The sequence below is a fragment of the Rhinolophus hipposideros genome, assembly GCF_964194185.1.
Source record: "Rhinolophus hipposideros genome assembly, chromosome: 16".
In the NCBI taxonomy this organism is placed as follows: Eukaryota; Metazoa; Chordata; class Mammalia; order Chiroptera; family Rhinolophidae; genus Rhinolophus; species Rhinolophus hipposideros.
This window is the reverse complement of record NC_138062.1, coordinates 26,217,329-26,240,997: the sequence shown is the minus strand read 5'-3', so window position 1 is coordinate 26,240,997 and position 23,669 is coordinate 26,217,329. Positions and strand designations below refer to the sequence as shown.

Here is a 23,669-nt window from a genome sequence, read left to right as displayed (position 1 = left end):
TTTCCCTCCTCCTTAGAAGCTGGTCAGTGGAGTTACCACATTCCCCTTTTTTTTCTGCATTATCGGCAGCTCTTGTTGTATCCTTCCCCCTACCAACTAAGAAACTGGAATGAGCCATTTCTAAAGCCTAACAAATGCTGCCCATTAGTGGTGGCTGTTCAGATAGCATTTTTTTTCTCTTCGGCCAGAAAGGAAACTTGAAAGTCTCAGGCCTAGAAATTTATGTAACACATATTTATATTCAGGATTTATGTAGTCCTGATGAAATGCTGGCAACACAAGGTTGAGGGCAACTGCAACGATTCTATGAACCCAGTCAACACCCGTAACAAAAGAGTGGAGGGATTTCGTGGTATCAGTAAAATTTTCAGTGTAAAGTCCAAGACCAAAGGTAATCAAATCTTTCAATCCAGACAGTAACTAATTAATTGCTTGGAAGTATAAGATCTCTTCCCATAACATAGGGAGATAAAAAGAACAACACCTCTTCAACTCAGGTAGTACCACGACTCATGTGTGTTACCGAGTATCATGCTTTCCTGTAAATTATATTAGAACATGGAAAGCTCATAGTGGACTACAAAAGGTATGATTAATAAAGAAAAGCCAACACAAAATAAAAAAATAAATGAAAACCCCCCACAATATATGCCTTGCAGTAATTGAGGGCAGTCTGGCATAGCTGAAAGAGCATACATGGGCTCTGAAGTCTGGCAGCTCAATTTAATCTCACCATGACCACTTACTTAGTGCTTAGGATCTTGAATAAATTACTAATTGCCATTCAGTTTTCACATTTGGAAAGTGAGGATAATAATTCTTATCTTGCAAGGTTGCCGTAGGGATTAGAGTTAATGCACACGTTTCCTTCATATCAGTGTATGCATAGCCTGAAACCCTGCAGTCAGGAGCTGGTGCAGGAATGTACGATTCCTCATCTCATGAAAACAATCACAAAAGAACTCATCTCATAAAATTAATACCCATTTAAATATTTTCTGCAGCTTAACATCTGCATCTTTCTCAGTTTGTTTTAAATTGTTTGACAATCTTCAGCTGATTATTTGAAGTTTATAATCTCATGAAATTATAGTGCTCATTGATAATGCATTAATGCATGTCTTGAGAAGGTACAGAATTTCATGAAACACATAAAAATGATGATGAAGAACTACGGAGAGAGATGGCATAGACAAGAGCCACATTCCACCTATTCAAATACTAGAGCTACCAATTACTAGATGCATAACCTTGAACAAGTACCTTAACTTTTCTATGTCTCAGTTTCCCCATCCATACAATGGAAATGATAATACTATTTACTGCAAGGATTTTTTAGGAGAATTCAAAAAAGGTAATATTTATAAAGTGCTTAGTACAATGCTTGATAAATCATAATAATAAACACGAGTGTTTATTAAGTAAAAATTTCAAATGACAACAGAATATCTCCATAGCAAAGCCATTTAAAATGAAGTAGAATGATTCAAAACTGAAGTAAACTCAGAAGACTCATGACAGAATAGAAATAACAACAAATAATAATTTGAATACCAGAGGTTGAGAAGCATTTGCGAAAATGGATGAAGTGCCTGATTATTTTCATACACACACAAAAACTGACCATGTTTGTTACTGGGCAGCTAAAGTCAAGCATGAGTCTTTGGTTGGTAAGTGTCTTTCCAGATGGCACCCAAGGAGCCCCAACCCCTGGTATTCACATCCTCGTGTAATTCCCATCCCCCACATTGCACCTGGGTCTGTGCAACCAAGAGCAGAAGGGATGGTATGTCACTTTAAGATGAAGTTACAGAAGACACTGCTGCTTCCATCTTAGCCATCCTCTTGCCCATTCTGTCAGTCTCTCTAATCACTCACTCTGAGGCAAGACAGTTGTCATGCCACAAACAGCCATCTGGAAAGCCCAGGTGGTAGGGATCTGAGGCTTTTGTCCAAAAGCCTGAGAAGTAACAAAGACTCCTGCCAACAGCGATGTGAGCTTTACATTGAACCCTCCAAACCCCTAAAACCTTCAGATGAGAAACCTTCAGGTGACTGCAGCATTTTTGACAGTTTGTCTGCAACCTCATGAGACAGCCTGGGACAGAACCAGCCCACTAGGTTGTTCCCAGATACCTGCCCCACAGAAACTGTGTGAGATGATAAATGTTAGTGTTTTGAAGCTACTAAGTCAGGGAATTATTTGTTATGCCATAATAGATAATTCATACAGGAGTGAAGGAAGTGCCATGTGGTATTTTGCCAATTTAATGAAAAAGCTACACTTCCTATGTAGATGTGATTTACAGTGTTTATTCTAAAATTTATCAGATACTTGTAACCTTCACTTTTCAAGATAAAAGCCTTTCCAAACTTCAAAAAAATTTTTAAGAAATAAGTTTGATTCCCCTTTAACACACAAAGACCTATGTGAACTGTGTGCTTCTTACTTACCTCGCCTTCTAGTCTCCGTCTCTTATCTCTCCACTCATCCAGGTTGACTTCTTTGATGTTTCTGGAACATGCCAGGTATACTTTCACCTCAAGTCCATTGCACTGACTCTTCCTGCTATCTTAGTTTCTCTTCCCCAAATATCTGCCTCTCACCTCCTTCAAGTCTCTGCTCAAATGTCTCTTCCTCAGGGAGGTCTATCCCAAACACCTTACTTAAGATTTCAACCTGAGCCCTTCTCACTTGTGACTCTCGTTATACTATTTTATTGTCCTGTGACACTTGTACTAACATTTTTGTGCACCTCTCCTCACTGGATGCCAGCCAGTTTCATGAGGGTAGGAATTTTGTCTCTTTAGTCACTTATGCACTGATGAATCCTCATTACATAGAACAATACCTGGCACTTAATAGATGCTTAATAAACAGACGTTGATGTAAGCGTAGGAAGCAAATTTAATTCAAATGGCTTTACTACAATACCACTTATGCTGCGGTAAGGATGACTGCCTATGTTTAAACTTTTTTGGCTTAGTAGGTTGTCAGTGAACTGTAGTTGTGATCTGAGTGCAAACCTCTGTTTGTTTGCTTTTAAGTGCTAGCTTTCGTGACTTACAAGAAAGGGCTAGTTGAAGAAGAACATGGACTTTGATTTGTAAACTTACTATCTAAATGAAATCTTTATCACCATACATTCCAAGAGCAATATATCTCATCATACATGCATGTGGAAAAGTTCCACATCTTTGCTCTTAATACCCAGAACAGATGTACTTTATTTTGATCACCAATTTTGCATCAGAGAATAGCATGACTCATTGTACCTAGGTAAAAACTGAAGACGTAAATCAGACGGTGGTTCTAAAAAGTTTAAGAGGGTCATGACATCAAGTTTGAAGACTTCTAGAAGACTTGTTTTTAAAAGATCATAACAGAAAGTCCCAGTAGAGTTGCCTCTGTGGATGCGTGGCCTCTGCAGTCACACAGGACCCTGTGTTTAGAAAGACCCGTCGCTTGGTTTAATGGACTACTGTTTCTGTTTTGAAATTCTTAATACCATGTTCCCCAAAAATAAGACCTAACAGGAAAAGAAGCCCTAGCATGATTTTTCAGGATAACATCCCCTGAACATAAGCCCTAATGCGTCTTTGGGAGCAAAGATTAATGTAAGATCCCGTCTTATATTCAGTGAAACATGGTAATATATGAATAAGGGGCCTCCATTTTCATTTTACACTGGGCATGCTAACTACATAGCTGGTCCTGAGGCCCAGAGAAGATAATATTACTCAGTAATATTGAGTACTGCCTACTCACTTTCCAAGAAAATAAGCAGAGATGGAATAACCAAAAAGGAACATAGGATTTTCTCTGAGATAGATACCCCAGCCTTCTTCCCACTTTCCCTGTCGTGTGAGGAGAACTAGAGCAACAGTAGCAGTGGTATGTAGTCTACTGCTTGCCACGCAAAGTGTGGCCTGTGCTACCAGCAGCAGTAGCCCCTGGGAACTTTCTAGAAAAACAGAATCAGGATTCACTCCAGAACTGCTGAATTAGAATATACATTTTCTGTGCACTTTAAATTGGAGAAACAGAGATGAGCTGTTCCAAGAGTCATCCAAAACGTGTGATAATGGACAGCTGAAGTCACCCAGGCCCTTCAAAGGGCAGTCCCCACTTCCACTAGCAAGTAAATCCTTAATCGGAGATGCTGCCAGATTGAGATGTTCACTGATTTGAATATTTATTTTGTTCCTTCTATGGTCCATAGTATTGGATTAATACAAAGTGATACAGTTCCAAAGAAATACACACAAGGAAAAGAAAGCATGAATAATGTGTTACTATGAATTAAGCTGAGCAGGTGGAATGCAGTGTAACAATAATGAGCAGGGAAAGCTACCTTAAAAATAAACAGCTACCGTGTTTCCCCGAAAATAAGACCTAGTGGGACAATCAGCTCTAATGTATCTTTTGGAGCAAAAATTTATATAAGATCCGGTCTTAGTTTACTATAATATTAGACCCGTTCTTTAATATACTATACTATAATAAGTATAATATAATATAATAAATATAAAACTGGGTCTTATATTAATTTTTGCTCCAAATGATGCATTAAAGCTGATTGTCTGGCTAGGTCTTATTTTCAGGGAAACAGGGTAACACTGAGCACTTAAAATGTGCCAGGCATTTTACAAAGTGGTTTACGTGGATTACTTTATTTAAATTTCACCATAAACCAGAAGTAGGTGCTATCCCTATCTTCCTGTGCAAGTGGAGAAAAGTTTTGAAACGGTCATACCATAATCAATCACGAAATTGTGCATTAGTTCCACAACTGTACATTTTTGTTACGTATTGACAAACGTCTACTGCATGGATGTGTGTGCAAATCCGCGAACATTATTTCAGAATTGATTTCCGCATGTGAGGGATCAGCGCAGAAGAAACAGCAGGAATAACGCTAAGTTAAATTCAGCTACTGCCTAAAGCTTTCATTTTGAGATAAAAGGGAGAAAAACAAAGGACTGGAAGTGCAAGACACCCAATAGGTCGTATGTGCATGTTACTGTACAAAGAAAGACTCAGGCTTTTCTCTTAATGGATGGGAGACGAAACCAGAAAGCACGTGGCCAAACGCCTGGGGCTTCGCTCGCCCCCGCCCCGCAGAACGCGAATCTCCACGCTTTTCGGTTAAGACTCCCGGGTACAGCGCCATGGGGCCTAACGGCTCGTCCGTCTCCAGGCCGCACTCGCACTCCGCTGCTCCCGCCCCGCACACGCGGGAGGGGGAGGAGCCGACGAACCGAAAGGGAAACGGCCGCGGGCCTCGGCGCTGCCATGGAGCTGCGGCCGCTGTGGCGGCTCTGGCTGCTCTGCTGCTGGTGTGGCTGCGGCGGTGGCCGCGGAGCCGATGGCGCTGACGCCTTCACCCCGCCGGGACCGCGGAGCCGCGAGCAACAGGCAGCCGCCTTCCGGGTACCGAGCACGAGTCTCCCTGTCTGTTTCCTTCTCGCCTTTTCCCGTCCCGAGTCTGGGCAGGGGCCGAGGGGTCACCGATTGCTTCCTCTCCTGGCGGTCCCCTTGCCCGCAGTTCTGACGCGCCTGGGGTTGCTGAACTGGGTTTATTTACCCCAGGGAACTTTTCCCTCCGTTTCCCACGTGCCTGGGTCTTGCTCCCTCCCATGCCTTTGCTAAGCAAAAGATTTGGTTTTGCAGTCAAGATTTGTCACTGTGGATTTCTATGATGCGTCCAAACTGATTAATGGATCTGTCCGAAGTGTTCTTGATGGGAAGAAGCACCCCCTTTGAGCAGAACCCCTCGGCAGTTCTCCCTGCTTCCAAAGCTGTCCCATTTCACAGTTACAGGATCCAAAAATGAGCGGAAGAAACCTGTCATTGTTCTTCCGGACGGAGGCGCTGATAACCGCTTTCTATAATCAGAATTTTACAAATAAAGCAGAGCCTGCACTGAACAAGCTCAGAGAATCCTCCTGTCCTGTTATGATTTTCCTGAACTGTGGCTCCTTAGACTCATGCGCCACCTTACAAGTTCACCTCGTGGAGACTGATTGAGAGAAAGGGGAAGCATTTCATTTATTTTCCATATTATTCTGAAAAGGCTTCATAATAATGTTTAGATTTTATCCCAGCATTAAAACTCTGGAATAGACCAATTAGATGAGTGTCAATAAAGTTGAGTGTGAGCTTTAAGACAAAATATTTATTAATGTCAAAAGGACATGTTTTTCCTAATTTTATAATCATGAAATAATACACTCAAGGTTTTTGGGCCTGTGTCTCCTTCCAAACAGGAATCTGATATGTCTTATTGTATATAACTCATTCGATAAGCACATTCAGTTAAAACAAAACAAAAAATATGTAAAGATAATTATTTTTCACCAGATCTGCTTAAAGGCTGTTTTGATTTATCAGCTCCCATTTTTCTAGTATGTGATGCATCTGTTTTTCAGACTCCTGCTCCTTTCAAAACTGCTAGTATGTTTTCTGTGTATTCCTCAAAACTTTACATCTTTTCTTTCATCGATGAGGGTAAGGTTCATTTTCATATTTTATATGACTTTAGGGACATTTACTATACAGTTGACCACTATTACATCCCCCATTACTTTGTGTTAAAAACATGTTAACTGGATCTTTACCTATGTCGATTCTATCACGGGTTGTTAATATGATGGGGAGTTGGAGCTCACTACAGACTCACGGGTTGTGATGCTTCTATGAAATCTGCTCTAACAGCAAGAAACGAGGTAGACCGGGAAAATCACTTGAAAGAATAGTTCATTTCAGAAATAAATTGCAATGCTTTTTACAATTTAAATGATTTGAAATCACTATTGGGTGGACTTGATGTGTGTTTTGCTATTATAAATAGAAAGGAACTAAATATTCTTGGATTTACTATGAAAACAATCTGTAGTTCTCTCTCTCTCTCTCTCTCTCTCTCTCTCTCTCTCTCTCTCTCTCTCTCTCTCTTTCTCTCTCTCTATCACAGGATCAGTGACTGAGAACAAATGGGTGGAGGGTCAGGGAGAGCCATCTGACTGCAATGCAGCTCTGACCCTAAATGAAGAAGAGAGCAAAGGAAGGTTGGGGGAAGTGTGCTAGACTGCTGTGCAGTCCAAGGAAGGGTGGTGGGAGAGGCCATTAGGGACTCATTAATCAAAAATCCAGCTTTCAGGGGAATGCCATATTTCCCCAAAATAGGCCAGTCTTACTGCTCAGTCATTGACTAGGTGCAGCCTGTGGGAACTGTGGCGTCCTTTGGTCAAATCCTGGTAATTCAGCATACAGAAGTTGGACTCCCTGTAGATGGAGGTCTGTGAGGCCCGTTCTCATGGCTGCCACACACTGTGCATGTAGTGTAGGACAATGTAGTGTCCTACATTCTCAATGCCTTCCCTGGTTACTTCAGCTCACAAAGATGGCCAATCAAGACTTACAGAATAACTGAATCCTCTGAATTACTTGGCGGTAGCTGTCACTGACTTATTTGTTACCTGCTTTGCATTTCAGTTCTATTCTCTGTATTTATACTTCTCCACTCCAAATTATATTCAAAGCTCTGATTCATCAAGATAAGGAAAAAAATAAGATTATGATAAGTCCCAGTGATAACTTGCTTAAAAATAAACAGCTTAAAGCTATTTATGGTATAAGGTATGTAAAATGTCATGTATGTATTTATTTAGCAACAGCTATTAATTAAACATCTTTTGTATGCCAGGTATGTGCTCGGTGTGGGGAACACAGTGATGAATGACAGACAGGCCTTGCCTTCATTTTGCTTATAGGTTTAAGAGGCAGACACACAATACATAGATAAATGCGTAAATAAATACAGAAGAACTAGAGTTGGAAACGTACCAAATCGTGGCCCCCTGAAGTTTTATTTATCCCCACAATAGGGTAGTATTAGGAAATTGAGGCATGTTCACATAAAGGACAGAACTGAGATAAATTATCACAAAAGCTGAGGAATCTGTAAATATGATCATATTTTCCCTCCAGATAGACTAACCAACCAGTCTTCCTGGGCCACTTTCAGGGTTTTATCTCTTTCACAAAGCCTTGTAACTTAAATGAGATAGAGAGTCTATAAAGCTCAAATAGAATCAGGTTTATTTATTCATTATTTACTCATTCCCTTTTCATACTTCATTACTTAGTGCTAGGAAATACAAAGATAAAAAAGACACACTTTCAAAAGTCATAATTGTTTAATTGCTTGAGGGCCTGTTGGTGACAATTTCCACTAGTATCTAGTTCTTATTTGCAATTTATTTTATTTTTACTACTGTGTTAAACAAACATATATTTAGTGCTCTCAGCATGCTTAGTGAAGAAGAATTACAAATGGATAAAACATACCTTTCCCAGCCTCTAAAATATACCTGGAATCAGATAGTTCTAATACAAATCACTTATAAACCTGATCTCATTATCTTATAGAACCTTTCATTGTGATCTGCCAGAAATAAATCAAGCTTTGACTTTTACATCTGAAGAATATCTCCAAGTTAGCTATATACAAATTGCATTGGAAAGTTAACATAGGTGATATAAATTAGCTTTTTTCTTTTATTTTCTTTTAGGAAAGTCTTAATAGACATCGATACTTGAATTCTTTTTTTCCTAGTGAAAATTCCACTGCCGTCTATGGAATAAATCAGTTTTCATATTTATTTCCTGCAGAGTTTAAAGGTATGGTATAATGGTGCTATTAGTTAATTGGTTTCCTCATTTCAACTTGTCTCCTTCATTTTTGAGGAATTGTTTAACTGTGAATCTAGAAAATTGAGTAATAGTTAACATTTGTTAAGTACTTAACTAAGTATCAAGCATGTACCAGGTGCTGGCAGGAAAATTAATTCATGGCCACTCTTCTAATTATCCCTTGAGAATTAAATATTATACATATAAGCATTTCCATGTGTCTGTAAGGGACACTGCCTCATTCCAGTTTTCCAGTGCTGTTTCTATTCAAGTCACCGTGGTTCCATGGGTTACCATAAACCATTATACTCATTGTTATTATCAACCTGGTTGATAATCAAGCTTTTGATAGAATCAAGCTTCTATCAAACAAGTCATCTTGTGTGGCTGCTCCAGCGCTATAGTATGAATTGTTACCTTTTCTAGCTTTCAGTGGACTGCATTTCATGTATGGAAAAGCACATATAAAAATCACAGATGGAAGGCTTTACTAGAAAGCTGCTGTTTCTGTTTGAAAAGTTTCTCCAAAAAGAACCCCAAGGGACACTCCCTATCATATAATATTGTCTTTTCATTTAATGTTTCTACTCAGCTACTTATTTAAGAAGCAAAACTTCCAGATTTCCCAAATACTCAGCAGCAGTGCAAATGTCCATCTCCAACGTGTCTTTGCCTTTAAGATTTGACTGGAGAGACAAGCAAGTTGTAACGCAAGTGAGAAACCAGCAGACAGTAAGTTTTAGGATTTTTTTCCTTTTTTAATCATCTTAGCATGGGAAATCACCTTTGAGGTCAAGTGCAATCAAACTTGTAATGGAACCCATAATTTCTCTAGGTAAAATCACATCCCAGTTATTCAAAAAATGGCAATAAGAGGAGAATCTCTGGTGGAATGAGAGGCAGGTGTCTAAGTCCGTCTTATATTCTGAGATAAAGCTTCCTTGGTGTGTTCTGTCTCTAATTACCATCGCCACCAGCACATTGGCTCAGGGGCGCTTCCCAGAAGCTGTGTCACAGTTACCAAAGTTTCTGTAGAACAGCAGATGGAAGGCTGGAGAAGCTAAACTTGACTACTAAATGCTTAAGTAGTTTAAAAGGGAAACTGAAAAAAATAACATGATTCCAGACACATTTATCAAGTGTTTCCTGGTTCTCAGGCCTCATCCCTTTAGCTCCACAGTAAACCTTAATCCCTACAGGATCATACACTTTATCTATGACCCTTAGAAATTCAATCAGTTCTGCTATAATGAGACATAACTGTTCTAAATATGACCAGCTGTGCAAAACGATGAGGTAAAAACAAAGAGATTATGGGAGAATGAGTTTAAGGCATAGCATTTAAAAACTTAGTGACACATTTAAAAAAAGATAGAAAGTAAAGTAGCAGCATAGTTTTCCAAGTGTTAAATAACTAAGAAATATATAAGTACTGCAATAAGTACAGCAGTTTACCTGAAAACGACCCGAAGTGTGCCTGTGGGAGTGGAAATTGACAGGGCTGCAGCTTGTGTGTTATTGTGATGGACAGAAGGTTCTCTGAAATCAGATGTAGATGCGTGTTCTCATAGCATGCAGTGAACCAATGTAGCTGGTAGACGTTTGAGGGAGGTGGGTATCTGCTTTGCTGACATTTCCTGGCTCTCTGCACTCCCATCATTGGCATAGGGAATGTCAGCTGATGAAGGAAAGCCAATCCCCTCACCACAAGCGTATAGTCTCAATTTGTCTGCACAGAAACCTCAACAGGTCATTCAACCTCCCCTTGTATGGCAAGTATTTTTTTAATAATTTGTTTTTTCAATTACAGTTGACGCACAATATTATATTAGTCTCAGGTATACAATTCAGTGATTACACATTTATATAACTTATGAAGTGATCACCCCGATAAGTCGAAGTACCCACCTAGTATAGAAAGTATTTTGGACCCAGCAATTTCTCAGTCACCATTTATTTAGGATAATCCTTTTTTATTTCTCGGATTCTATATTGTTGTGAATTAGATTTTACCACCAAAGCATTTGCTTTATTATTTCATTCATAATCAAGTATGAAATAGTTTGAAATCCAATACAATGTCCACATTGTATTAAAGGGGAACTTGTAATCAGGAATCTTTAATTAAAGGAGTATACTAGAGAGAAATTTTTGAACAGGAACTGCCCTCCTGGGAAAGCCAAAGGTAGATAAACTAAAGCTAGTTATAGGTATGGTGTCGGCAACCTGTATTCATATTTATCAAGGGGTGGAGATTCTGCAGTCAAGTCCCTTCGTGAATATTTTACTATAGTATGGGCACTGCAGATCTAGATATAAATAAGACCACTTAAAACCATAAAGTTGCTCAAAATTTCACTCTGTAAAGACAGCTACTTGTTCTTTCTTCCTTTGCCAACTCTGCAGTATATGGTCCTACGACTAAGTCAGGTCCACCCAGTTCCAAATCCTATACTCACCTCTGCCTTTTCCATCTCTCTCGTGTGTTATCCTTGATTTCCATTTTTTCCATCTCCTCCCTTTCTTTCAAGGTTAACTCTTTTATTCTTCTGTTCTAGTTTGTCCAATAAAAGCAAGTTAATAGATCCAGACTCAGGAAGATTTCCAGCCAATATTTGAATGAGGAATGACTAATATGGGTTTCTATCATTAGGAGATTTCACTTGCATTCATAACATGCACATGCTGGCATCTTGATAGCCTAAAAAGTAATTCATTCAGCTCATGTGTCCGTCAAATAATGAGTACAATATATATGACATATATCCATGACCCACCTCACCCCATCACTGCTTCCATCCTTGGGGCAGAGATGGTGGATGACACAGAAGCAGCGTCGGGAGAAACAAGATGGATGGGAGAATGGGGTGGGAGCTGGTACACTTCTTAGAAACTGAAGTCATCTGTTCAATGAACTGACTAGTCTTTTAAAACTGCATCACTCTAGGTTTGTATCCGTCTCTAAAATTCACTGTTATCTTGCATTGTCTAATTTACAATAGTGATAGTACCAATTTACCTTTAATTATTTGATTTTTGACACTTAAAAGAAAATTGCGGTTTTCTTTTCTTTTTCTTTTTTCAATTTGGAGATTGAGAGGATGGGCATTTGTATTTTGTAGGTCCTCCAGATTTTGCTCACTTAGTTGATTTGATAACTTGTGATATTGAACAATGTTGGTAAACTTGATTTGAACATTAATTGATGATAAATACTGTTTTGTTCCTGTTTTTAAACAGTGTGGAGGATGCTGGGCCTTCAGTGTGGTAGGTGTGGTGGAATCAGCATCTGCAATAAAAGGGAAGCCTCTGGAAGATCTGAGTGTACAGCAGGTCATTGATTGTTCATATAATAATTATGGCTGCAATGGAGGGTCTACCCTCAATGCTTTGAACTGGCTAAATAAGGTGACTAGATTCTCAGTCTTTTAAACTCTTTACGTCCTCTTTTGCTCATTTAATGTGTGTTCAGAATTCTAACAGTTTACTCTCATTTACTAAATAATGTGTTTCAGTTTAGAAATTTATGGCTAAAGCTTGAATTAATCAGAAGATTTGAAAATGAATTGCTTCTAGGCATGTCAGTCAGCATGCTCAAAGGGTGAAAAAATCTTACCTGAGATCTGTTTTCCGAAAAAGATTTATGTTTATTTCTTAACATTTCTTAATAGGCAAATGATGTTTTTATTTTTGCAGATACATGTCACATAGTGACCCAGAAAGATGAGAATATATCATTATCCATTTCCATAGAATTTCTGCATATTAAGGTGAAAAGGGACATTAGAGGTTAGCTAATTTAGTAGCTCTTTTTTATAGATGGAGAGATGAGACCTGAGAGGTAAGATCGTATTGCCAAATCGGTAACTGAGCCAGAATTGCACCTCAAGTCCTCTGCCTTCCAGTGGAGGGCTTACCCAGTAGTACACCATAGTGTCCCTCAGTGTTCTAAGGATACTCCCTGATATTGTCCTGGATCCAGCATCAGTTGTGGGAAACCAGCTAATGAGAGCGCTATTACGTTTTGTAAAAGGTTTTCAAGCTAGAGTTCCCCAAACTCAAATATCCTTCTTCCCTTATTAATTTGCTGGATTTGAGTCACTGAATGTCAGAAGCTGTTCTGTATTATAGGCAGTTATGAATTCTGTGTCCTCTCCCTTCCACACACTCAACATTCAGAAAAGAAGTCTGTACAGACAGCTATACAATACGTACCATATGCCAGATGAGCAGCACAGAGAGAAGTGGATAGAAAGAACACTTGACCTAACCATTGCCTGTGCATAAACCACTGTGCTGAATGAGTCTCAAAGACTTCCTAATACAGAACTAGACACCTTGAAGGAAAGTGGGCTGCCCTATTGTACTCTCAAGAGAAAGATAAGACTTTATTATTAGATTGTGAGGGTTCTAGGGAAGGAAGGTACAGGAAAAACAAGAGTAAAGGAGAAGTAAAGATACTGACTCTCCCTAGGATGTTCATAACAAATACCTAAAGATTGAATTTAAGATCTTTTAAGGTGACCCAATGAATAGCCACATGATAACGGTGTGGCCAAGCTGAATCTTATTTTGACACATTGCAGCAAATTCTATTTGATTTTTAAAAACAACTGCGTGACAGAGAACACTTTGGGTGATTATTTTCTTTTAGACGCAAGTAAAACTGGTGAGAGATTCAGAATACCCATTTAAAGCACAGAGTGGCCTGTGCCATTATTTTTCTGATACACAGTCTGGATTTTCAATCAAAGGTTATTCTGCTCATGACTTCAGGTAAATGTCTTACTGTACTGTGTTTTTCTCCCTATTTCTTAAATTATGACCTATTGACTGTTCAGAATTAATAACTTGATTGAAGTCATCACTGCATATTTGTAATTGTCAGTCACCGTGGAGTGCTATGGATGTTGTTCCTTAAATATGTTCTACTTATTTTTTCATGTGTCATTATACTAGTGATAACATTAAAGTAACACATTTAAATCCAGTTAAAGCTATTATTTATATTTACCACCTTCCTCTTGCCAAATTTAGGTTTTATAGTTAGCATTAGTATATTTCCGTCTTCAATCTTCCTTTTGAATCAATCGAAAATTGCTTTGTATAGACCCTCTAGTTAATATTAAGCAGTCTACTTACCAAGAAGCATTTTTTAACATCCTCTATGGTGCTTGCATTTTCAAGCCGTCAACTATAAGAAAAACATAAACTGAAACTTTCACTTTATAAACAAGTAGGAGTGTATTACTGGAGATAGATTATGTTGCACACAATGGGAATGCCAGGACAGATACAGGTAGGCTGAGGAAGAGAACTTGTGTTAGAACTTGAAGGATAAGATGATTTTGGACAGGTTCCGAGGAAAATAATCATTAAAAAATGTTTTCAAATCCCATAAAAATCTCAAAGCCGGCTAGAGAACCCTTGTGACCATTTGATAGAGCGCAGAATAGGTATTTAGGACTAATAAAGACAGAGGAAGACTCAACCAAAATGTGGCTTTATTTAAAAAAAATGTGTATGTGTGTGTGGGTGGGTGTGTATGTACACGCGCATAAAGGGAACTTTGCAGTCTTTTGAAACAGAACAGAGAGAAATTAAATTAAGTTTGGATGAGGTGACAGACTGCCCTATAACTTATTGGTACTAAATATAAAAGAATCTCTTCATCCACATAGTGTTTACCTGTGGGATCTGAAGGGAATCAAGGGTGAAAGTGGATCCTTGAACAAAACGGAACCCCTCTAAATAAGCGTAAGTGTAGCTGAGGATTAGCAGATTGTCAACATAGCCCCTGTCCACAACAAGGGTTCTCGGGGTGACCCTAGGAACTATACACCAGAAAATTTCAATTCCACAGATAGAAGAGTAGACAGGAGCTATAATAAAATGTGCCAGGTCACTGTGTACAGTGGTCAACATCTTTGAGAGTAAAAGTAACACACTTTCTAAAATGAGAAAGTGTGCCTTTATACACTCTTAGTTCCTTGAGAGTATAAGTGAAGCATGTGCACAAGAAGGAACTCGATTTTCAAAATGTCACTAAAAAGGGATTCAGCGAATCCCTTGCCATGTATAGCAAATTGAACAAGTTAGGACAAAAGAAAATAATAGGCAAAGTTGGAGAGAGAGAGAGAGAGAGAGAGAGAGAGAGAGGGAATGTAAGGGTCACTGTCATTGGCCTGAAAGGATTTATCCAACCCTTTGATTAAAAAGGAAGCAGTCCCTATAAAAATCTCTACGTTTACACTGAACATTAATCTCTCTGATAATATAATGCTATGCTAACTGTGGTAGACTGTGCAAGAAGACCTTTCTTTGATTTAGTCATTCATTCATTCAAATATTTACTGAACACTGTTTTAGGTTCCAGGGATTCAGCAGTGAACAAAACAGGAAAAAAAGCCCTTTCCTCAAGACTATATTTTAGTGATAGAGATAGGCAGCAAACAAAACAAATGAAAATATGTATGGTATGTTAGATATAATAATTTCTAAAGTGGACAAAATAAAACCATGGGAGGAAGAGGAAACATCAGGGTAAAGGGAGGGGAGTCTAAAGTCTTAGGTTGCAGCTCATTGAAAAGATGACGTTTCAGTAAACACCTGAAGAAGTGTGAGAACTTAGCCATGCATATGGCTGAGGAAATACCATTGCAAGCAGAAGGAACTGTAAGTGCAAAGGCCCTGAGACAGAAACATGTTTGGCATATTTAAAGAACAATGAGGAAGCTAATGTGATTCTAGTGGAAAGAAGATGGAGTAGACTAGTGAGAGATGAGGTAAGAAAAGTTATTAGGTAATAACCTTAGAACAGAGTGTTAGAAGAATGGTCCTAGACATTTTATCATAATAAAATGATAAAAAGAATGGAATTACCATTAATTGAGACATAAAAGTCTAAAGAACAGCTTTAGGAGGGAATATCAAGAATCCATTTGGGATATGTAGGGAGTGATCCAGGAAGCACTGGTAAGGGAATAGGGAAACGAGACCAAACAGGGAAAGTAGGGGTTTCCTTATTAAGCAAATTAGTACTGAGGGTAAGCTGGAACGCTTGAGGCCAAGGTAAAATTTGCATTTCAGAGGTATTGACCCAAGTTGATTTTAATCACCTCCCATGATTTATTAGTTCAGGGTGCAGCTGGGATAGAAGAGGGAGTGGGCTTGATTGCCTGGCTCTTTGAGACAGAAGGACCTCAGGCAAAGAGCTTGAGTCTCCCTGTTGGAAGCCTGGCTGGTTGCATCCACTGATAAGAGCCGAGGATGTGGGGAGTTCTTCCACAGCATCTACCATAACCAGGCATTGGTCAGGCCCCTCGCACTTTAACATCACCGCTTCTGTCTGAAATGCCTGAGACTCAGGGAAGGTCACACAGCTAGTAAAGCCAGATTAGAATGCCTATCTGTCCAACTTTGAAGCCCATACTTTTCCCCTTACTTCTATTTTTAAGGCCGTGAGCTCTTAGTTTTTTAGTGTTTTCCAACAATGTCAGCCCAGGGCACAGCTTACCGCCAAAAATTCCATAAAATCTTGTACAGAACTTCAAAAGACCTAAAAAAAAACAACATTGAGTCATAGCATCATCTAGTCAAAGTAAAATGACCATTCAGTCCCAGTCTTCTTCATGTAGTATTTTGCTTATCAGATCCCAAGAAAGACATTTCACAACTCAGAATATGAACTTGATTATTTAAATAAAAAAGGAAGGAAGCTACTACATATAACAATGGACTGAAAAACCAGAACACAGTATATCACACTGAATTTTAGGGAAGATGAGATGGAAAGCCACATACTCTTCAAGCGTCTCTAATAGATAAGACTGGCCTTCATCACTAAATCTTTATGACAATAAAATTTGGGAAAATTCTTTCAAGACTGTAGGATTTGTATCTTACTGATCTGTTAAATGAATAGTAAGACTATGGAACAAGGCTTAATAATATATCCATTATCAACAATGTATATTTTCAGAGGAGTTCTCTATTGGGGTAATAAGGGAACAAAGATGCTGTTTGGAGTTACTTTAACTTAATTAAAAGCCAACACTTTTCTAAAAGACAAGTGAAAACAATGGTGTTAGTTAGCCTATTTGCCTGCCTATGACATGTCCTCCTGTTTCATAGTTTCCAGTATCTCTGATATCTTTTCTTTAGCTCTGCCTCAAAGCATGGATTATTTCCAAATTGTTTCTTTGATTCTACAATGTTAATTACCCTTTGCATTCTAAAAAATATTTCTCCTTCTTGATCTTTCTCCTTCCATCATGATGTCCCTATGACTGGATGTTTGAAGTCTTGTGTTTACAGTATATCTTTGTTATCTTAAAAAAGGTAAAGACACTGTGTTCTGATTAATACAGAGATTATCATATTTGTCACATTGGATTACAAAATATTTTTAATTGAATACAATAAAATATATATTATACACTAAAACCTAGACTGAGCAAAATTAGTTTATTAGGTACCTTAGAAATGAGGGAAGGAAACAATGTTTATTATAAGCATAGAGAGTAATTTATGTGTTAGGCATGCTACAAAATTTATACCTATAAATTTTATTCTTATATTGATTCAGCAAGGTAGGTGGAATGACTCCAGCATACAGCTGGAATTTAAACCCTAGTATGTAGAACTTCAAAGCCTATACCTTACCATGATGCCTCTTAAGAATTATATAAATTTACTTATCTCAGGGTAATTTTAATGAATACCGATTATTATTACTGTAGCAAAAATTAGAAATGACTGCTCATAGATCACCCAAAAGCAAATCTTCAAGCTAAAAAGTAACATAAACAAATATGTAAAATGAATGTGTAGTTTCTACGTCAGTAAATTCCACTGTTAACCCCAGTTTTTTCCTCATCTTGGAGAAAAATCCCCTTGATAAAAACTGATCTCCAACTGACAAAGGATTATATACTCTTTCAAGCCACTAATCCACCCATGTCTTACTTCAGCAATAAACTACCAAATGCTATCTTCATGGTCTAAGATATCAGTAACTTGGTTTCAGTGTTCTTCACCCACAAAGCTGACCTTTCAAAATGTAAATAATAGTTTACTCACATACTTCCAAAATTAATGAAGCCAAATTGTTGTGTAATGTAAGACTTTTTAAATAGATCGCCATGTCCAGAAAGCAATAACTGTCTTTTGAAGTCTTCACAATATAGTCCCGCTTCTCCTGGCATCTTAACATATGTTCTATCATATAATTATATTTGCCACTTTGGGGTAACCTTTCCCTTTAATTTCTGTATTTGACATTCACTAACATAAGTTGATCAGTCTCTTGATTTTTCACCTGGTGTGGCAGACGTATCTCCATGCATCCAGTCTTAGAGGTGCCACTTTCCTTATTAAAAGAATCCCTATATTATATCTGGATACTTTGCCAGCCAGCTGCAAAACTCTGTTCCCCATCTTCCTTGAATCTAGATTTAGGCATATGACTGAATTCTAGTCAATGAAATCGATGCAGATATATACAGAATGTGTGTGTTACTTCTGGGAAGTCTTTTCAACAGGAATATGGCATCTCTCTACTTCCTGCTGTCTGAAATGTATGCAAAGATTGTAGATCTAACAGCCATCTTGTACCATTAATTGACCTTGGGAATGGAAACCTCAAATGGCAGAACAATAACAATAAGAGCCTTGGTTCCTGATATGCTGGAGGCCCATTGCAATTCTAGACTGCCAATCTCCCAGATTTCTTTTAGCCTCCAATGTTTAGGTCTTCTGTAATTGCGACCAAACCTACTCCTAACCATACAAAGATTAAAGAGGTAATTTTTATAAAATATGCTTACCTTAAAAAACTGAACTCCTAAACGAAATATTTCCTCTTTTGGTAGTGACCAAGAAGACGAAATGGCAAAAGCACTTTTTACCTTTGGCCCTTTGGTAGGGATAGTAGATGCAGTGAGTTGGCAAGATTATCTGGGAGGCATAATACAGCATCATTGCTCTAGTGGAGAAGCAAATCATGCAGTTATCATAACTGGGTTTGATAAAACAGGTAAGTGCTGATAAGACTTGATTACTTTCCAGCTTAAACTCTGAATAACAAATGATCTCCATCCTTTAAAATGCTGAAAATTGGTCCTCCTATGTCTGAGTCCTCCTAAAACATTTACAACCTTTCAGTAGACTTCCAGATATAAGTAAGCCATCATGTTTTCCCTATCAATTTTGGTGGATACTTTATTAAAATGATGACAATTCTTGATGTAAATAATGTACATTTTCGCTCTGGAATGTTTAAGATAATTGTTAAGAATATTGTTAAGATAATTGTTAAGGAAATAGAAGTGCCTATAATTTTATCATACATATCTAGCAATTCTTTTTTTACCCTATTCCTAATTCTCTGAATATATGTATTTTCATGTTATGTAGGCCCTGTATTAAGTGAAATGAATTCAAACGTATTTTCCATTCACTAAGTATGGCTCAAGTTTACTTAAGTTAGCGTTCCATTACAGTTTTAATCGTTTTCTCACAGCTACTACAGTGATCAAGAAATAAACTTTAAATAAATATACATTCACAGCAAATAAGAGTTTTTCAGGGTCTGTTGCCATTTTGTGTTTTATAGGAAGTACTCCATATTGGATTGTGCGGAACTCATGGGGAAGTTCTTGGGGAGTAGATGGCTATGCCTATGTTAAAATGGGAGGTAATATTTGCGGTGAGTCATGAATTTATGTTTAAAACTTCAGGCTAAATGTCAAGGAAGATGCTTTATATATAGTAAAAATATGTACCTGTTCAGTCCATTCTATGCTTCCAATGTACTCAAATCACTTTTACAGTAATAATTTTCATCCTTCAACCGATTGATAAAAATAGTGTTTTAAAAAGAGATGCTATTGCACATATCCACACTATAAAAAGGAAGAAAAACTATAGTAAAAGCAAATATAATAGTAAAAAATTATAAGATAAAATAATTTACCAAAGTTAAGTACTTCAAAAACCAGATAAACACTAAATTTAGGAGGCCAAAGTTCTCCAAAAACACCTCCTAGTTCTAAATTTACTTTTTATAACTGTATGAATTTTCCTTAATTTGTATATTATAATACATGCCCAAGGATTATCAAGAATCACTTTTTCTTTGAATCAAAATATATAAACATGTATGAAAAGGAATTAGGATTGTTTTTGATTTAATATGTCCCTTGTCACCTGCAAAATTCTTGTATAACACTCATGAATCGAGAGGCAAATGACAAACATGCTCTTTTATAGAAAAATAATATTTTTTGTTAATTAACCACAAACCAAATTGAAATAGCTAGTTAAGTGTTTTAAACTGTATTCTAAAACTTATATCCAAACCTATATTCTAAAACTTTTGATCAGGAAAGTCAACATATTTTGTGAATCAAGTTAGAGCCAAGCAAATTGCATATGAGAGTAATCATTTAAATTCTCATTACAATTATGTCCAATATATATACAACTTTTTAAAAAATTGTAAAACCCTCCACATTATGAGAGTTACAGAAAAGTTTGTGAGTTTGTGTTTTGATTCAGTCAGTGGGTACTGTCTAATCATTCTATAAAGTAGAATCCATGAGAATTAATTGATGGCCTGTTCTATCACCCTAGTAAAATATTTTTCAAAAGTTATTTATGGGAAAGAGCTAACATCATAGAAATCTTTAAGCCAGAGAACTAGCAACCCAATCAGACTGATACATTTTAGTATTATTGGGGGCTTCTACATTCTTAGAACATGCTGACAAATTACTTCTGCTGCTCATTGAACCTCTGCTACTAAACATAAATTGTCTCTAACTGGGATGCCTGGATCTGAGCTGAGGGGTGGCTGTTTTCAAAGCTCTAGCAGGAGAGTTGCAAGAACATAATTTGGACATTGGTTCATAATTGCCTTATTTATGACTCTGTATGTCCTTCCCACCTTCCCCCAGCCCCCAGCGACTGAGGGTGATTTGGAATATTTTCTCCCCTGTTTCCAAATTTGATTCTCCAAGGGCCTGCCTGGTTAGTAATTATACCAGGATCCAAATCTGTCCTGAAAGTAAAATACTTGATCACATTAGTTTTATGAGCAATGGTATAGGCAGACAGCATTCCATGGCCCCAAGAGATTTCAAAAAATACAGCTAATTAGAATGAAATCCTGTCTTCAAACGGACTATTTAATGCTTTCACCATCATATGGAGATATATGTTTTTGTTTGTTAAGAAAGCATAGCACACTTGTAATTTATTGAATTTTTGCTAATTAAAGTTCAAATCTTAGAGTTTGAATTCTCGAATTGTATTTAAAATAATTCTATAAATTATTTTGTCACCTCTAAGCAATGCATATGAGTGCAATAAAAATTTCAGATACATTTACTTCATAAGTTCATAAGTCACGTTGGAGGTTTTTTGTAATTTCTTGAAACAAAAATATTAGTCATCTATTCTAGTATCTGCTTTTGGAGTCACCTTGTTTATACTGACAGCTATCACCTTTAAATTATTTTTAGTAGATGCTAACTGTTTCTGAAACCAACTGATTTATTATTTTAATTTGCTGTTTAAAAGGCATATAAAGAGGAAATAGACTCGTACTAATAATTTTTTTTTTCCTTAGGGATTGCAGATTTTGTTTCTGCCGTATTTGTGTGATACATAGATCAGATCAAGAGACAACTACGAAAATGAAGGTTCATAAAGACTTGTAGCATGGTCATGCTTTGTTCTCAGCATCACTCACCCACAAAAGGTTTTAGGGCCTAATAGTATTTCATCTAAGTTGTAGAATGTTCCCTTCGTATGGAAAGCTGGACAACCATAGTCAGTTGGAAGAACACCAGAACCTTAGCCTGGGAGAAAATCCGTGGGATAGTTTCCTACTCTGGGATGAAGATTAGGAGAGAGTTTAGGTCTCTTCAATTTGAAGAGGCTATTATCTGGGTTTGTTTGATTATTGTTTTTGTTTTTTGTTTTTTATTTGTTTAATTATAATGTCATACTTCAGATAGAATTAAAGAGGTGATAAGAATTTATTTTCCTTTGTGGGATATAATCACCACTTAACTTACCCAAGTATACAAGAATAGCCAACCTAAAATGATATGTGCCCCTCACAATTATAATATTCACAGCCCTCTGAGGTGGAATTTGGTAAGGATTTTGAAATAACAATAGCTTTACCTCAACAAATGGTGCTTACCTCATGAACTGTAGCGAGATCATGTAGTAAAGAAACAAAAGGACAAAATCACTTTTTTAAGAGATGGAAATTAAATGACTAGTATGGCAACTACGTGATAACAAAAACTCAAATAGTGTTGCCTGAGAGACTTGTTATTGTTGGGGAATTTTCATTGTCAATAGGATTCCAATGGACTTTATTTCTTACTTTGTTCTCCCTATATTGAGGGATAATGTATTTTCCAACAACTTCCCACTCTCTTTCTTACTCTTTACTGTGACACTCTTAAGTTTTCCTGGTGGTTTGACTTCCCTGGCTAAGAAGTCTCATTATTTACTTTTCATTTCTATTATATAACCATTGATTTTGCTGTACGTAAGTTATCAACATCTAGCTTTCATCTTTTACTTCCACCCATCGTTTGTGGGCACTACGCCTTTCAAAGTCCAATCTCTTTAATCTAAGGTATCAGCTAGAATGTGAGTTCCCCAGTTTTCTCCTCTTCTATTTTCTTGGGCATCCATTTGACTTCCACCTGGTTTCTGGTTCTTGATGCCCATGTTCTCTCTGGCCTAAGTCATCATGTGTGGCTGTGTAAGAAAATGGGAGCATAAGAGCTCATCTTCTGATTGAATATAAATACAACCACATTAAATGAGTTATTATAAGAAAATCATGAAAGACTACATATGTAAGTAATTTCTTCTCTAAAATTCGTGGTTGCTTTCAAATGTAAAATAACTTTAACAAAAATATTTTAAATGTAGCAGCAACCACTACAAAAAAATGAAGATATCCCAGTTTTCCTCTCCCTTTGGCCTTTATTTATATTCATCCCCTTTATTAGAAAACAGGAAATTAAAAAATGAAACATTACATATTTTTTTCTTACACCAACCAGAACAAATCTCAGAAGAATGTATGTTGACTCAGATTTACAAATGTTCCAGGAAGAAAAACATTGATATTTTAATTGGTTAATATTCTAATTATCTAAGTATGCCAAAGTGGACCCATGTTTGTGTTTGTTTTCTGATTTCTGTATAATGTAAATGCTTTTCTGATACTCTTTTTCAAATGCTAAAGAATTTTTAAGATTGCACCATGATTAATACCTCTCAGCTGCTCTGGATTTTGATGACATTTATAATAAAACAACCTATATTTGACTTTGTGTAAAGAAGATTCTGTTCATAGCGTATGGCTTATATTTTGTGAACACAGTGTCATTGTGCTTTGCGTTCACACAAGGGTTTGCTCTGTTCCAAATCCATGTATTTAATTTTTGGTTTTCTCCATAGACACTGTGGGGACAGAGCCAGGAGTGCAGTTTCCAGGCTCTCGCCCTCATGTGGAAAGATGCTCACTCAGGTAATAAATGGCCATCAACTGTGATTGGATGGCCATCAGCTGTGGCTGGTTGGCCGTCAGCTGTAACCAGTGAGCCATTGGCCACTAATATAACTGCTGTGACTACACTAGTAAAAAATGGGGGCTAGCAAGGAAAATGGGGGCTAGCAAGAAGATGGTGGTTGGCAAGCGCAGAGTGCAGTCAGCACAGCGGAGTGCGGGTTGCGGATTGCAGAGAAGCGGACGGCAGGTTGCGGATCGTGTGGCTCCTGCTTCTTGTGTCTCCAACCCGGCCACCAGTGAAACTATAGTGGTGTGACTCCCCTATCTATGGCTCCATGGGTGTTGCTTTTTAGCCTCACCATATCCTGCGTTCTTATGTGGGGAGCGAGAGCTGAGATCCCGCCTGAGAGGCCCTGCATGGCAGAC

The 23,669-nt window shown here is 37.6% G+C and overlaps 1 protein-coding gene across 2 annotated transcripts; it reads left to right on the top strand.

Annotated features, from left to right (window-relative positions):
* The first annotated feature begins 4,986 nt into the window (after positions 1-4,986).
* On the top strand, positions 4,987-23,061 carry CTSO (cathepsin O). 2 transcript variants are annotated; one of them, XM_081076424.1, is made up of 8 exons: positions 4,987-5,434; positions 8,575-8,683; positions 9,288-9,427; positions 11,936-12,028; positions 13,350-13,471; positions 18,568-18,731; positions 19,311-19,403; positions 21,327-23,061. In XM_081076424.1, the coding sequence occupies exons 1-8, from the start codon at positions 5,057-5,059 to the stop codon at positions 21,359-21,361; spliced, it is 1,134 nt and encodes a 377-aa protein (XP_080932550.1). In that variant the 5' UTR covers positions 4,987-5,056; the 3' UTR covers positions 21,362-23,061. The 2 variants fall into 2 exon arrangements, with proteins under 2 accessions (XP_080932550.1, XP_080932549.1); XM_081076423.1 differs by having other exon boundaries at positions 11,936-12,103.
* Positions 23,062-23,669: the final 608 nt, after the last annotated feature.

What these genes read in the sequence shown, in the direction of transcription:
- CTSO (XM_081076423.1), top strand. Translation starts at nt 5,057, where the DNA reads ATGGATGGGAGACGAAACCAGAAAGCACGTGGCCAAACGCCTGGGGCT. An exon ending in AACAGGCAGCCGCCTTCCGG is followed by an intron (nt 5,435 to 8,574) that starts GTACCGAGCACG and finishes ATTTTCTTTTAG; the next exon opens with GAAAGTCTTAATAGACATCG. An exon ending in TATTCTGCTCATGACTTCAG is followed by an intron (nt 13,472 to 18,567) that starts GTAAATGTCTTA and finishes CTCTTTTGGTAG; the next exon opens with TGACCAAGAAGACGAAATGG.